Consider the following 17,331-nt stretch of genomic DNA (forward strand, 5'->3'; position numbering starts at 1 on the left):
ATAATAAATAATAACTAACATTTTTTATGCTTACTATGTAAGTCATTGTGTTCAGTTTTTTATATTCATCAACTTATTAAATTCTCACATAAGGAAAATACCATAGTGTATTCATTTTACAAATGAGGAACCAGAGGCAAATATAATTAAATTGACCAAAGTTACCAAGATCGGAGTTGGCAGAGCCTGGGAGCTGAGCCACACAGTGAGACTATAGTGCCCTAATTCTGGGTGGTGACATTAGCCAGGAGGCTATTACAGTCATGCACATGAAAAAGGATGAGGGTTAGATCCCTAGAACCCTGCTAATCCAGGGTTAAGTTAATAGAGAAAGGCACTCCAGTGGTGTGGTCATTCATCGTTTGTGGAGCCTGCTGGAAACTCAATTAAGTTTTAAATGATAGTTTTAAAACTCTACCTTGGCATTACTTCCATGGTGCAAACCTAAGCACCCTTCCCAGATTAAAAACAACAACAACAACAAAGCTCTAGACTTCTCTGGTTGAAATCCTACATTGATACAAAGAAGCACTTACAAATCACTCACTTGATCAAGGCATTAGTATTAATATAATTCTGCTAATGGAATTGAGTTTACAAGGCACATTCTACAGACAAAGCTTTATTTGGATCATAAAATTACATAGATGAACTGATAGCTAAAGATTCAGCTGGTATATGGCTTGAAGAGTTTTGCTCTGGAAGGTGAAAATACATTTCATCATATTCATATTGATTTTGCTCTGACTTCATCTGAGAAATTCTGTGGAGAAATGTGTGACTATTCAGCATTACTTGCTTTTACATTGCCATTATATGTAAAGCTTTGATTAAAAGTGCTTGAACAGTGAATATCTTTAAAGGAAAATTAAATCAAGTTTTAGGTCAAATGCTGTCCTGAGAGAGTCAAAATATTTCAGAGTAAGAGGCTTCTTTATTCTTACAGACCATTCTAGAGTGATCACTAGACTAAAGATAACAGACCTATCTAGACTGGTGCAGAAATTAACAAAGATCAGAGAGCTGCATTATTGATAGCCCAGAAGTGGCATTTTATACAGGAATTTTTCATTTATTTGCTATGAAGCAGAGGGTGTGTGAACACCAGATGTCAATCACATACCACCAGTGAATTTGCAAGATTATAGGACTGGGGGAAAAATGAAAGTTAAGCACAGGGGACAATTGGGGTAATGAATTGCATAATTTTTCTAGACAGAGTTGGATTAATGTTCATCCTGAGAAGAGAGTACATCAGTCTGATTCTTGAAGTAAACAAATATTAAGCAGATAACTTTACTCAAAAAGGGGAAAATTATCCTAATCCCTAACTCTACATGTGAGATGCTCTTGAGTTTGGCAAGGAAGTAGACACTATGTGCTCTATGTCACAGGTTTCTTGCTTCAGGTAGAACCTTGAAGAGACCATCAGGACCTTCAGTTGTCAAGTCTAACAGCTGCACTGCAACTGTGAAAAGCCTTTCTCCCTGCTGAGGTTGTCACAGGAACTGATTCTGCCTGCCTCATTTGCATGTCACCTGGACACTGGTGAAAGTAATGGGATATCCTTAGGTTGCACTGTGTGTCCATACTTTGTACAGTTAGAGCAGCTAAACCTCAGTGTCTACTCTTTATTTTTGGAGTACAGTTCAGGTGGGTTCTGCTTGTCCTCATGGTGAATTTTAGGCTGATTCTCCACTTAACTGACTTAGGAATGTTGAGCTTTTTTTTTTTTAAATCAACCTTGGATTCATTTGTAGACTGTACTTTTTATCATCAACTACTTTTTAGAAGTCTGTGCCTTCTGTACATGGATTTCATTTTTAACACCAAAATAGCATTTCTTTTTTTTTTTTTTTTTCTTTTTTGAGATGGAGTCTTGCTCTATTGCTGAGGCTGGAGTGCAGTGGCACAATCTCAGTTCACTGGAACCTCCATCTCCCAGGTTCAAGTGATTCTCCTGCCTCAGTCTCCTGAGTAGCTGGGAATACAGGTATGTGCCACCATGTCCAGCGAATTTTTTTTTTTTTTTTTTGTATTTTTCATAGAAACGGAGTTTCACCATGTTGGCTAGGCTGGCCTCGAATTCCTGACCTCAGGTGATCTGCCCACCTTGGCCTCCCAAGTTGCTGGGATTGCAGGCATGAGCCACCACACCCAGTCCCAAAATAGCATTTCTTTATTATTTAAAAATCTGCACCTAAAAGGACTTATCACTTCTATAGGAATCTTTCTCAAAATATTGTTATTAATACCTCAATCTAGCCATGAAAATATATCAGACAACCCAACCCAAATGGAGGGACATTCTACAAAATAAATGACAACTACTCTTCAAAAGCAGTATGTTTATGTCATGTGCAAATCAAAAGATATCAATGATCAAACCTTTGTAATCTCACCACCTGAGATTAATGCCTAGTAACATCTTAAAGTAATATATATCAGACTTTTCTCTTTGCATTTTGCAACTACTTTATAAAAATTGGATGACTATATTTGTATGGGTCAATTTCTAAGCTCTCTACTCTGTTCCATTAATATATTTGTCTATTCTTTCATCAATACCACATTCTCTTTGATTCTTATGGTTTTATATTAAGTCTTGACATCAGGTAGTGTTAAGTCTTTCCACTTTGTTCTTCTCCTTCAATACTGTCTTTTGCCTTTCCATATAAATTTCAGAATCAGTTTGTTGATATCCATAAAACATCTTGCTAGGATTTTGATTGGGATTGCACTGAATCTGTAAATCAAGTTGAGAACTGACTTGACAATATTGACTCTTCCTATCCATGTGCATAGAATATCTCTCTATTTTAGATCTTCTTTGATTTTTTAATCAGAGTTTTATAGTTTTCTTCATATATATTTTATACATATTTTGTTGGATTTGTACCTAAGAATAAATTTTTTACACTAAGTTAACTTCGTATATTTTGTTTTGATTAATGTAAGTAGTATTGTGTTTTTAATTTCAAATATCAATTGTTCATTGCAGTTATATAACAAAGCAATTGACTTTTGTATATTAATCTTGTATCTTGCAACTTTACTATAGTATTTTATTAGTTCTAAAATTTTGTTGTTGATTCTTTGAGCTTTTCTATGTAGACAAAAGAAACAGCTCAGGCAGAGAATGAGTAAGCAAAACCACAGATGTGCAATTGCTTATAAAATATGAATAGCAGGGAAAAACTAATCCTGCTGTGTATATCAGCTACTTTCAAATACTCTTATCTCAGTCTGAATGATAAACCACCAAGGTTGGTATAAACATTCTCCTTTACAGGTGAAGACACTGAGGATCTACATAGATAGTGTTCCAGATTTAAAATTTCCCCATGACTCAAATGTGCAGAAATATAACTTTATTTCCTCATATCTGAACTCAAATTTCTCTTGAGCCCTGATTTTTGGTGATGACTGAAAACACTGAAGACTTCTAGTGACATAGTTTGGCCACTTCTGATTCAAAACCTAGTCTCTTTTGTAAAATCATTTAATAAAATTTAAGACTCCCTCCCCCACTTCCTTTCTGTTGATCTGGTGAGTCCTGTTGTGCAAATGTTCCTATTGGTCCTCTTTGGCTTCCCCAGGGTGCCTCCTCAGATATCTTTGGGTTAGTCCTCCACCTTTGCGTTCATTGCTAAAATGTGCCCAGTTGGTTGTAAACCTCACCTCATTTCCTGGCAAAGCAATACATTGTGCCTTTGTGCTTTCTTGTCCCCACCAGGGCTCTCACTGGGGCTTCTGGTCTCCCTAGACTCAGCCACATCTTCCATCTACTCCTCCTCCTTTGGGATCTCTATCCACAGCCTTGTATTGAGATACTCCTCTCCCCAATATCCTGACAAACATGCCAATTCTTGATTATCAAGAGTTGTTGGAACATTTCTAAGTTTCCTTGTGCTAACATCAGAGCCCAAGAAGAGTGCGGGGATAAAGAGTGTTTCAAGAATTGAGTTCCAAGATATACTATGAAGCAAATTACCTTTTCCATTGAGGTTGCTGCCAAAGTAAGTCAAAGAAAGGTAAAACACAGCAGCTTCCAAAGCGCCTTGCTCAAAAAAAAAAAAAAAAACAGTCATTCAAACTTTCAGAATTATCATCAGATACTGTAATATACATCAGTTGTGTAGTTTCTGAAATTTTAACCACATACACAAAAAGAAAATCTTCATTAATTCAGGAAAATAAAAAAATAAAACTAAGGCACTGTTACATATATTCAGTCACCTAATACAAATATATTACATCTTTAAACACTTTTAATAAATACATAATTTCATTTTTTCTAGTTAGTGTGCATGTATAAAGGTTGCTCACCACCTACTTAGGAAGTTATTGCAATAACCTGAATGCCCAGTCTAGAACGATTACAGGAAAAATGGAAAAGAAGAAATTCCTCTGACAAGTATAGATTGCTATAAGAAGCGCTGGACTTTTTTTTTTTTTTTTTTTTTGAGACGGAGTCTCACAATGTCACCTGGGCTGGAGTGCAATGGCGCAGTCTCAGCTCACTGCAACCTCTGCCTCCCGGGTTCAAGCGACTCTCTTGCCTCAGCCTCCTGAGTAGCTGGGATTACAGGTGCCCACCAGCATGCCTGGCTAATTTTTTGTATTTTTAGTAGAGATGGGGTTTCACTATGTTGGCCAGGCAGTTCTCGAACTCTTGACCTCATGATCTACCCACCTCAGCCTCCCAAAGTGCTGGGATTACAGGTGTGAGCCACTGTGCCCGGCAGCACTGGGCTTTAAATGTCTAAGGAAAAAAATGTGCAGTAGGTCACTAGTCAAATTTTTAACATGTTTATTTAACTACAGGTATAGCATGAAGATGAACTTCAAATATTATGAGAAATTAAGTATTCTGTGTTGGTCTACTCTTTTAAATTTCAATGTACCTCTTCTTAACTAAAGAGAAATGTCTTAAACCTCTTTATACTTTACAACTATTTTATGTATTTAGATTCTTCTCTAGTATTTCATTTTATTTATTTTATTTTATTTTATATTTTATTTTATTTTAGACAGAGTCTTGCTCTATTGCCTAGGCTGGAGTGCAGTGGTGCAATCTTGGCTCACTGCAACCTCTGCCTCCTGGGTTTAAGTGATTCTTGTACCTCGCCTCTTGAGTAGCTGGGATTACAGGCAAGCTTTACCCTGTCCAGCTAATTTTTTGGCAGTTTTAGTAGAGACAGGGTTTGACCATGTTGGTCAGGCTGGTCTCCAACTCCTGGCCTCAAGTGATCTACCCTCCTTAGCGTCCCAAAGTGCTGGGATTACAGGCAGGAACCACCACTCACCATCTCCAAAATTTGTTTCCAGATAACTTTGGACTGCAGATGACATTTTGCACACACTTTAATATATACCCTACAACTTGTATGAAAGAAACTGCAAGCACTGATGCAATGGTACATGCATAGAACTTGGGTTTAGTTATCAAGAGCATGTATAAGCTCAAATTTGTGTGATGTCTTAGATGTGTTCTCATAGTCCTTTAAATGGTAATGAGAAGATTTGAGGAAGTGTGTGTTGTTTGAGATTATAAGGGAGTAGGGAACATAGTATTTGTTAGTTCCCCATCATTGCTTTTGGACCTGTTTCTTTTAAGTTTTGGAACTTGATCATCCCCAATAAGCACTAAGCATCCTATATCCCTACTCAGCCATGGGCAATGTATATTTCATTTTCAAAGGCAGAGCATGAGAGAGACAAATAGCAGTATTTGTGTTGTGCTGTGTGTCAGCAGGCCTTTCTCGATCATTACGGTGATGTCTTTCCTCCCTAAATAATTTTTACAAATATACTGATGAAGACAGATTTCTGTTATCTATCTTTGATGGGTCATAAGTTGAACAAGCACTGTATTTTTTCCTGAAAATATGCACAGTTGTGACATGGTGTTTAATAGTCTTAAGCTTACTGCTGCCAAAATAAACACAGCTGTAAGAAATGATGACCCTCTCATCGTTGTAACAATAAAATAGCTTCCTAATGTGCTTCCCTAACTCTGAATGTTAAATTAATATCCCCTGGATTTCTGAGTCCCATCCTTTCCCCCCGCGGAAACCCCATGAAGAATACAGCTTTTGACCGAATGACAGAGCATAGAGGATGAAATTAGTTGCATTAAATTAGAATATGACAAAAAGCCTTTCTAAATCTTTGTCACAATGCAACATTCAAGCAACATTAAACCAAACAGAGTATAAGTAGATCAAGGAAGAGAGTTAATATTTTGAAAATAAATTTGGTGAACTAGATCACTTGCAAATTTGAAAGTGTCATTGATAGCATGTGAGCTGTGGCAGTTTGTAACTTGGGGATCCTATCCTACAGTTACATGTGTGGTCTCCTCTTATTCAGTCTTTGGATATGGAATTAACTGTATTAATGGTTTTTTTGGTTTTCTTATATTTCTCATAAAAGCAAGTCTCCATTGCTAAAGCCTGAATTCAAGAAAATAATGGGAGAAAGTATGATGAGTAAGATTCCCATTACTATGCAGTGTTTCTTGTTTTCCTATTTCTAAGTATGTGCATTTAAACAACAGCATACATTTTGTAAATTAGCATTAAGATAAATTGTCTTCTAAAAAGAGAAAGCAAAATCTTTCCTTTATTTCTATCATAACTTGGATTTATTTTAACATTCTTTCCCCTGAAATATCTGAGTTTTATTTTCAAAGTTAAATTCTACCACGTTGGGTTGTGAGAAAATAAAAGCCTCTAATAGGGTTAATCTAGCTACATAAAAGTCTATGCTGGGTATGATCATAATCTTGATCTTTGATTAAATCTGAGCTAGTAATATCTTGTGATTAATCAAAATGGGTTGCACTGCATGTAGCACAAGTCGTCTTCACAGATGGGCTTCAGAATCAGAGTTCTTTTGAATATTTATTTTAATCCTTTCTAGGGTAAAATGGCTTTGTTTTCTGTTTTTGTTTCTTTTTACCTTTTTTACTTTAAATCAGATTGAGTTCACCAAATAAATAACTAGGAAGAAATTTTGAAGTTTAGTCTTGCTAAGATTACAAATCAACAAAGAAAAAACTTGTTATTTTAATTGATAGTATTCCAAAGGATGTTTTGTATGTTAAAAATGCAAATTATTAGTAAAATTTAACAAATCATCTCAATCATTGGTAGTTTGAATAAAAAAGTTATGAAAGACTATATCAAAATAATACCTCAAATAAATATATGGAGATTTTTATAGTTCTCAATTTAAGATTATTATTTCTCTTCTGATTATGTATTTCCTGTCTAATTGACATCTGATAACAAAGAGCTTTACTTTGGCAAATAAACTTTCCAACATCTAACACCCAGGGCACAGCAAGAGCCCTCAGATTCACATGCACAATGTCTGTCAGCTCTGGCAGTGAGCTGCTTTGGTGGTTTTTTTCCCTAGGTCCACAGGTTAACTGACTAATGTTTCTATAGTCAGAGTGCAGCTATGGGACTCCAAGTCTTGCATCCTGGTATACAGCTTGTCCTTACATAGTTTCATGACTTTAGGAAAACTTGTTGATCTCTTAGGCCTTGAGAACTCTTACCTATAAAAGTGAGAAATTGCAAGAAAGCCTCCAAGGTACCATCTAGTTCTAAACTCGGTGATAAGTCAATTCAGTGAAAAATTAAACAATAAATACTTCAATATGACTTGCACATCCTAAAGAACACATCTCCATTTACTATGTTAAGTACACTTAAGTGGGTTTAAAAAACTTCAAATCCAATAGTGCATCGTCCCTCTACACCTTTATTATATAATATAATTGAAGGGTTCTTAAGATTAAAAAAAGAAAGAAAGAAAGAAAGAAACCCTCATAACCTTTATTTGTGGAAAGACCTAAATGCCTGTACATGAGTTGGAATTTAAAATGAGGTGGAGTTAGTTTGACTGGGTCTAAACATAGAAAAACAATATGCTAAAGAGAAAACAAAATAATCAGTAATTGACATTGTTTACATGATTTCCGACAAGCAGTTTGACTAGAACTTAGATTCGGCCTGTTCCACTGCACATCACCAAGCGCATAGCAGATGACACAAACATTAATCAAAATAAGTTTAGGTCTCATTGATGAAATTGATCAAGCAGCATTTATAACATGACTTGTGAAAGACCAATAAAATCAGGCAGCTGATCATTTGTTTTTTATCAGTATTATAACTAACAATTTCATAGAGTAAATTATATCAGTTGATTTCGTTTCCTGGAGATCTTAGTCACCCGTACCTACTTATGATGACGGGAAACAGAATAGGAAATAAATAAAACAGATTGTAACCTAACTATCAGGCAGTCATACAGGCCTTGCAAGACACAGTTCCTTCAAAAAGTTGCTCACCAGGATGCAAATGCATACGAATGATATTATGGGCCCAGCACGGTGGCTCACGCCTGTAATCCCAGCACTTTGGGAGGCCGAGACGGGTGGATCACGAGGTCGGGAGATCGAGACCATCCTGGCTAACACGGTGAAACCCCGTCTCTACTAAAAATACAAAAACAAATTTAGCTGGGCATGGTGGCGGGTGCCTGTAGTCCCAGCTATTTGGGAGGCTGAGGCAGAGAATGGCGTGAACACGGGAGGCGGAGCTTGCAGTGAGCCGAGATTGTGCCACTGCACTCCAGCCTGGGCGACACAGCGAGACTCCGTCTCAAAAAAAAAAAAAAAAAAAGAATGATATAATGGACTTTGGAGATTCAGTGGGAGTACCCAGGGGGAAGGGTGAAATTGGGGTGAGGGATAAAAGACTACATATAGGGTACAGTTACACTGCTTGGGTGATGGGTGAACCAAAATCTCAGAAATCACAACTAAAGTACTTATCCATGTAACCAAAAACTCCCTGATCCCCAAAAACTGTTGAAGTAAAGTTGCTCACCAGAAATTATGCATTGAACCATACATACTGGAGAAGCTCAGTAAACTCATGTCTATGATTAGAATCACTGAGTAAGAGAATAGAAAGAAGCAGTGCAATCCATGCAGTCATCTTCTAGATTCAATAAATAAACCACCTGTATTCAAATAAGAATGGAATGATTTGATTTTTCTTTTGTTCTTTTTTTTTTTTTTTTTCCTTATAGGAGACCCGGTGAGCCTCCATTGATAAAAGGTTGGCTTCCTTATCTTGGAGTGGTCCTGAAATTACGAAAAGACCCCTTAAGTTTCATGAAAACACTTCAAAAGCAACATGGTGACACTTTCACTGTTCTTCTCGGTGGTAAGAAGCACTTTTATTAATACCTTATATATGACATAATTTTTCACTTGTTCTTTAAAGTCTTTCTGTTTTTCTCTAGGCAAAATGTAGAATATTTGTATATTTTTATTTTATTTTGTGGAGCTCATGTGAAAGAAAACTATTATTTTTAGTTCAGTGATCCTCACATTCAAAATCAAATTACAGAGCTCTCTTCATGGTACTTAGGGAACCCCTCTTTCCAGCCATCACCTGTCATTTTGGTTTGGTTTAGTTTGGTTTGAAGAATGGTAGAAAAAATATATATACAGCTGTACAAAAGCTAGAATGTGTTTTTTAAATTAATGCTCTTTATTTTGTAGAGCAGTTTTAGGTTTATAGAAAATTTAGTAGTTCAGGGAGTTCCCATATACCCCCTCCCCCAATCACAGTTTCCCTGACTGTATCTATGTAGTATATTTGTTACAACTGATGAGCCAATATTGATCAATTATTAAAAATCCATGATTTACATTGCAGTCTATTCTTTGTGTTGTGTAGTTCTTTGGGTTTTCACAAACGTATAATGACATGTATCCGCCATCACGGTATTATATGGAGTAGCTTTACTCCTCTAAAAATTTCCTGTGCTCCACCTATTCATTCTTTTTTCCCTGCCTCCGAGTCTCCAGCAACCACTGGTCAAGAATGTATTTTTCATTTTAAAACTTTCATTGCACTTCAGACTTTAATAAAGTATTCACCAAAACACCAAGACAAATGAAGAAGAAAAAAACCAGCAAGATTGCTACACACCCCAAATATTCCAGGATTGGGAGAAGCTGGACTGTTCCTAGCTTACCCTTTTTTAAGACCCAAACGGTGTAGCTGTATCAGCTATTGATTGCTGAGTAACAAATCCTCCAAAAGTTTAATGGCTTAAAATAACAACTGGTCTGGCCTGAGTCACTTGTGTGGCTTGTCTGGACTCTGGATGGGAGCTGGATGATCCCAGATGGTCTCATCACATGCCTGGGTGGGCCGCCTTGACCACAGGGTCTTTCATCCTCAAGAAAAGTTTCTTACATGGCAGTTAGCGTCTCAAGGGAGTGAGAGAAAAAGCTTCAAGGTCTCTTGAGGCCTAGGATCAGATATTGCAAAACCTCACTTCCACCATATCCTATTAGTTAAACCAAGTCACAGTGCAGCCCAGATTCAAGGGCAGGAAAAGAGACTCCACCTCTTCCTGGAAGGAGTAGCAGAGCCACATTGCATGGGTGCACATGTAGAGAGATGGAAGGAATTCATTGTACACAATCTTCCACATCAGTTTATGGCCTGGGCTAGCTCTTCCCTCTCTTTGCTTTTCCACGTCCTGCCTATGCTCTGAAAGCTGATCTCTACACACTAGATTACCCACACCTCTTTGCTTGTTGAGTATTGCCAGTGGGAGGGCAAGAAGAGGCTGAGTCTCACTCCTCACTCTCACTGGGGCTCTGGTAACACAGTTCATTCTCCTTCCTTCACATGGTAACTGAAGACATCCAGTATAATCTCCCTTAGATCCCCATGTATCTACCAAATGTACCTACATTTCCCAATGATCTACTACCTTTTCTCCAATTTCAAAGAATGTTCAAGACACTCCATCTCCCTGTCCCCATGACCCTTTCTTCCTGCCTCCTCTGGGCTGGTACATCTTGATTCATTCTCTCACACATGCATCTTCATTTTTTTCTTTCTTGGGTTCTTACCATCAGTTATAATCATGGTAAGGTTCTCCTCTAGTTACTTTCCACTTTTCTTCTTTTCTTTTTCATCCAGCTCTTTCAAGAGAGTTGCGTATATTTGCTATCTCTAGTTGTGTATCTCCTAGAGCTCTCCTAACTATAACCAGCCTTCAGCCTTGCTGAAGTTATTTCCTGGTCCACCTACCTAGACCTCTCTACCTGGTTTGACAATGCTGATCTCTTGTTCCTTCCTGAAATATTCTACTCCTCCTTTACTCTCCATACTCCCCATTCTGGTTCTTTATCTAAATCATCTACATGCATGCCTTTTTCTTAGCTCAACCCTTATGTCTTCCTTCAGCCAGCCTTGGAAGTTTGTGTTCTGTTCTTAGAGAGCCAGTAATTTTCTTCTGCCTGTAACTACTTTGCTGAGGGTCAGAGGCAACCTTTGGAAACTACAGTGACTTAATTTCAGTGCTACCATTTTAATGCAGTATTTTGGAGAAATGATCCAACTGGAGGAAATTTTCAGCATGATTGAGTTCTCACATGGACAGACAGTTTCATCACAACTTACTCCTTTGCCTGGAAGCTGGCTAGTCTGAGGTGGTGGATCATGAGGTCAGGAGTTCGAGACCATCCTGGCCAGCATGGTGAAACCTCATCTCTACTAAAAAAAATAAATAAATAACAATACAGAAATTAGCTGGGCATGGTGACATGTGCCTGTAGTCCCAGCTACTTGGGAGGCTGAGGCAGGAGAATCACTTGAACCCAGGAGGCAGAGGTTGCAGTGAGCCGAGATCACACCACTGCACTCCAGCCTATTGACAGAACGAGACTCCGTCTCAAAAAAAAAAAAAAAAAAAAAAAAAAAAAATTGTATGCACTCTGATTTCAGAAAAATTGAAATTGAAAACAATCATGCATTTTAGAGGAATTTTAGTATATACAGTAGTCCTCATAAGGCCCCCCGAAGATCAGGTCTCCACCAGCCTTTCCAGCCCAGTCTCTTGTTGCTGCTCACCTTGTGCTTCACACACCATGAATGCACCATGTTGTTTGAAATTTCCTCCTCACACACCATACCTGGTGGGGCCTCTGGGTTTTCTTTACCTTGCTGTTCTTTCTGCCAGAATGTTGTTGTTTACCTGACTGACATGGACTCAACTTTTGAGGCCAGAGTCACACATTATTTCCTCTCAATAGCCTTTGCTGACTCCTCCTATATTTGGTGCCTCTTCTCCAGGGTCCAATTACTCCCAGTATCACTTCTGTAAGAGCATTTAATACATCGTGAAGTTATTACCAATTCACTTGTCTGTCTCCCGTCATTATTCTGTTAGCTTCTCTATTGTCAACATTTAGTCTAGAGCTCAGAACTGATTCTCAATGAATATTGGATGGAGAAACCCCTAATTCCTTAGAGCTGATGAAACACTGGAATACTGTAGTACAGATAAAAGCCTGAGCTGGTGCTTCTCCTCTAAGTGAGCCTTGGGCTTTATGGTACCAAAACTATATTGTTCACTTAAAAAGAAAAGTCATTCTTACTTTAAATAATTAACGCCGGTGTTTCTAATGAAGAGATAGAACAAGTGATTGAAATGTTCAGTTTTTCTTTTTTTAATACCAAAAATGTACAAAAATAACCTAAGATGATTGTGCAGAAAGTTGTGGCAGATTTGAATCACTTTATTTACTTTTCAGAAAATTGTCAATTTCTGCTGACACTTGATTTCTTAATCTTAGGTACCAAGAAGCTTGCTGAATTTCTAACATCTAAATAATTTGACCATGGTTATGTTTGAACTCAACAGTAGACAACCACAGTTAAATGTGCACGATACCTCCCTTTTGCTTCTTACTAGAATTTGAATAAATTCCTGTCAAGAAATCCGCTTAATGTATATGGTTCTAATGATCAGTTTGCAAAGTAACTCATTTAGAAAATGTGAAATGAAGAACAAAGTCTTCCGCTCTTGTCTCATGATGTGATTTCACTGAGTGTATGTTCTTGCATGATGAGCAAATGATTGTCATCCCCAAAAGTCTCAAGGGACATGGATGTCATCTTAATAAAGAAATTAAAAGGTACATCTTTTCATGAGAAACCATGTAAATTCTTGACCTGTCGCAGAAAATAGTTCTCTAATTGGTTTTGTGTGGTGGTGCAGCGGAATCGTTTTCCCTAGATGTCAGCCCAGCAAAGCACCACTGTACATCATTGTCAGCAGCTAGTGAAATCTTCCTAATAAGAGGGAGGATATGTGCATGTGGCCATCCTCATAAAGTACAAAGTTGACTCTTATTTCACTCTCCCAACCGATATTTGCAGCTTGAGATTAAAAAATTCTATTGTAAAACAAGCTAAACACAGAGATTAAAAGCTTCTAATTATGAAAATTGTTAAAATTCAAATTTGTCTCTTTTTCTGGGGAGACAAGTTCTCCTTTTGTCACCCAGACTGGAGTGCAGTAGCATAATCATAATTCACTGCAGCCTTAAATTCCTGAGTTCAAGTGATCCTCCCACCTTGGCTTCCTGAGTAGCTGGGACCACAGGTGTGTGCCACCACACCTGCCTAATTTTTTTTAAGGTTTTTTGTAGAGATGGGGGTCTCCCTATGTTGCCCAGGTTGGTCTTGAACTCCTGGCCTCAAGTGACCCTCTGGCATTGGTCATATTTTTTTATGGGACATTTCTATGCCAAGCAGCCAATTTTTGTGGCTATATATATATATATATATATATATATATATATATCTTTGTATAGCACCAAATATCTGAAATGAAAACATCAAAATTCGATTTATAATTATCCAGATGTCAAAACTTTTTGTTTGACATTAGGATGAATGACTGAATTTTTAAAAAACATCTACGAATATACTTTGAATTTTGTACCTTTACCTTCCTAAAGAATTAATTTTAAAGGAAGTGGAAAGGCTACTAAGGTGTAAAATCTCTTATGCAGGCTATACAGGAATGCTAGAGTTAGTATTGTAAGGCCAGTTAGCTCCTAAAAAGGGAAGAGAATGAAATGATTGGCAAGGAAGATATCAAAAATTTTGACCTGACTTCAAATTTACTGCATCTAAGAATGATTTATATTGTATTTTTCTTGCAGATATGGCCCCACTTTGACATTTATATTTTAGAGAAATGCAAACTCTGAAATTCTTTAAATCAATATTTCATATCAACTGCTGACAGCATTCTCTTCTTTTTGGAAAACATGGAAAAGGGTGTTGTTTTTACCTCGTGATCTTTGTAAACTAGGTAACATGCCTGCTGACACTGGTCATCATTTACATAAAATCACCCTGGAGCAAAAGTTAATGTTGCTGCAAGAATACACAGCCTTCAGAATACCTTTTCAGAAAAGTTCCTTTGTTAAGAAATTTAAATTCATTTTATGAATGTATATGAGTTTTCCTAACTGTCTGATTAAAGATCACAAAGAAACTCTGGTTTTGCATCTCACATTAGCAGATGGTGGACAGATGGTTTAAATTAATATTAATTTTGGAAAACTTAGCTTAAATTGTTTATACTGAAGATTAAAAGTTGGAAAGCCAGCTAACATCTCCAGGGTTATTAGTACTTCCAAACCCACATGAAAAGTAAAATCCGGAAAATCAAAATGTCTTCTTCTGAAGCAATTCACATGTCAATCAAAAAAATAGTAGGTAAAACATAATGCCTTGATGTTGAAGGACACTGAAATAAGAATGAGAAAGAGAAAACACAGATCCTAGTGTGAAAAGAGCCTTGAAAGGAGTGAGATTAGATCTACAGAAAAACAAAGCTAATCAGTACTGATTTTTATAAAGAACCGATATACAAACAACTGCTTACATTTTTAAAAAGCAATTTATTAGTAATTGGTTGCTAACTTGAACCATTTTGTCCACATTCAACTTTTATTCCTTTTATTTGAAATTAACTTCATTGTTTTTTTCCATACCCTCATTCCCAAGAGGGTGGGGATAGGAGAGAGGAGGAAATAGAGACAGAGAGAGAGAGAGGGAGAAGGAGAGAGACAGAGAGAGAGAGAGAGTAAGAGAGAATGAATGTGTGTATTTGTAATGATTGTAGACAAAACAAAAAATGTAACATGTATACAGCCTCTACTTCAATAGGCCCAATAACAGGTAGCTCATGCTGTCATGTCTGAATATGTTTTTCTCTTTCCACTTAGATTTAGATTAATATAGAAAATTGTAGAAAAAAATTCAAAATATTCTCTAAATATTGTGTGTTTTACAAATTGAATGTTTTATACACTCTGGTAATATTAGGGAATAATTTAAAATAACCCCAAAGATATTTAGCAGAATCCTTTTATTTAGTGAAAGGAGAAAAGTATGAATCACCACCTGTGAAAATACACAACTTTGCCTAAAATTATATCTTTTGCAAAATAAGAGAATTGATTTTTTTCAATTATTTGTCAGGCAGAAGCTGGCAATTTTATTTAATTAAGTGGCTATGATAAAGCAGGTATCATAAAATATGCTTAAATTGGGTTGAATCCTTTTTGCTCTCCCCAGAGCACACACACACACACAAATTTAGTTTACCTTGTAGAAGACAGCTTTAGGATCTGACCAGAATGAACAGCCACTTCTAGCTTTACTGGCATCCTAGATCCACTCACATTATTGAATTAATCAAGGAGAAAATGAGTGAATACAATTTAAGTCATCTGAGTCATTTTTAGAAAATAAATCATAGCACATGTATATTCATGTATATTAAAAACTTAAGTTGTGTTTCAAAATTGTGAAACAAAAACATATTCATCTGTTTCTAGGATTAGGTTGAAAATTACTTCAAAACTTTATTTGAAATATCTTGCACCAAACTGAATTAAATTTCTATGATGCCATTTGAGTTACCACAAATAACAAGTGAGAAGTTGTTCCACTAACAAAGCAACACACACACACACACACACGCACACACAGACTCAAACAGGAATAATGACATGAAAATAATAAATAAGTAGATGTTAATGTTCTTAGGATCATCTAAAGTTTATGCCTGTTCTGTACAGGAAAGACATTAAATGTCATTATTGATTACTACCTGCGTGATATTTCTAATTAGAAGGAATCTTAAAACAGCACTCTAGTGAGAAGACAAAGAGTAGTGCATGGTGAGTAACTTCTCATCAAGGGTCTGCCACTGAAAATGGCAGCATGATCTTGACCCTTAACATCTCTTGACTTTCTTCAACTTTATCAGCTGATAAATGCAGAGGGTAAGCTAGCAATTCTCCAAGGTCTCTGCCAATTTTGAGAGACAAACTATAGTATGACTGTGTTCCTCAAGATGCCTACTTATAAGAATTACTTGAGGACCTTATCAAAAAGGACACTTGTGGGACCCCCTCCAAGCCTTCTGAATCAAAATCTTGCAGTAATCTGTATTTTTTGCAAGCATCCCAAGTTTTTAAATCGATGTTTGGGTAACACTGATATGTGGAAAAGGTAAATGTCATCACCTCAAAGAGACCTTGATGATAACTCCAGGCCAACTGAAGCAAACTCCACTTTTTGCTTCCCTTATGCTGTGTTTCACCTCTGCCATGTCACAATCCATAAGGATGCAGTGATTTCTCTGCATCATTGTATCTCGAGAGGAAAGGGATCCAACTAAGATTCCGGATCTTAATCAATGTGGTGAATGGTGAATGAATTCCTGAATGAATGGATGAATGGATGTGTTCTAGTTCAGACTCCTGTGTCAGTCACAAGTCAGTATGTGACCTTGAACATGTTATTAAATCTCCCTCATCTATAAAAGTGAAAATGCTGGCATTAGTGGATTTTTGCTAGTGTTGAATTAGACATTTATTTGTGAGTACCTGCTCCATACAGTATGGTCATTTATGTGAGTTACAATTATTGTATTTGAACAAAACTCAGATGACACCTAAGTATGAAAAAGCTCTTTATGAAGTATAAATACTCAGAAATGGAAGGGCATGTTGCCAATTTGTTTTCTGCTTTATTGAGGGAAAAATATGAGAAGTATTGAAGTCCAGGGATTATGAGAATATTTAAAGGATATTTAAAATATTCAGGTACTTTAGTTAGAATAAAAATTGGAAGAGTAAGTCATCTATTTAAAGGTTAGTAAGAACTTCAGGATATTTTACTTCATGTCTCTAGAGTGTTTTCCACCATCTTTCATTTTCAAAGGAAACATGTAGTGTACCTTCGAATAAAATGGATTTGTATTAAACTTTGTGTCTTAGGTATTAGGGTCTTTCTAATTTTGATTAAAATATTTTTAAACTCATGGTGTTTATTTCTGTTTTATTAAGAAATGAACTTATATTCTCTCTCTCTCTCTCTCCCTCTCTCTCTCTCTTTTAGGAAA

At 36.6% G+C, this 17,331-nt stretch overlaps 1 protein-coding gene across 3 annotated transcripts in view; it reads left to right on the plus strand.

Moving 5' to 3' along the window:
* LOC126961713 (cytochrome P450 7B1) overlaps positions 1-17,331 on the plus strand; it is a 206,887-nt gene that overhangs the window by 160,226 nt on the left and 29,330 nt on the right. For all 3 annotated transcript variants that reach the window (XM_050802329.1, XM_050802330.1, XM_050802331.1), the window contains exons 2-3: positions 9,115-9,251; positions 17,328-17,331. The exon at positions 17,328-17,331 is cut by the window's right edge and continues 584 nt beyond it. In XM_050802329.1, the coding sequence (XP_050658286.1) occupies positions 9,115-9,251; positions 17,328-17,331 (141 nt within the window). The remainder of the gene's footprint in view (positions 1-9,114; positions 9,252-17,327) is intronic.

Source organism: Macaca thibetana, chromosome 8 (assembly GCF_024542745.1).
Source record: "Macaca thibetana thibetana isolate TM-01 chromosome 8, ASM2454274v1, whole genome shotgun sequence".
Classification (NCBI taxonomy): Eukaryota; Metazoa; Chordata; class Mammalia; order Primates; family Cercopithecidae; genus Macaca; species Macaca thibetana.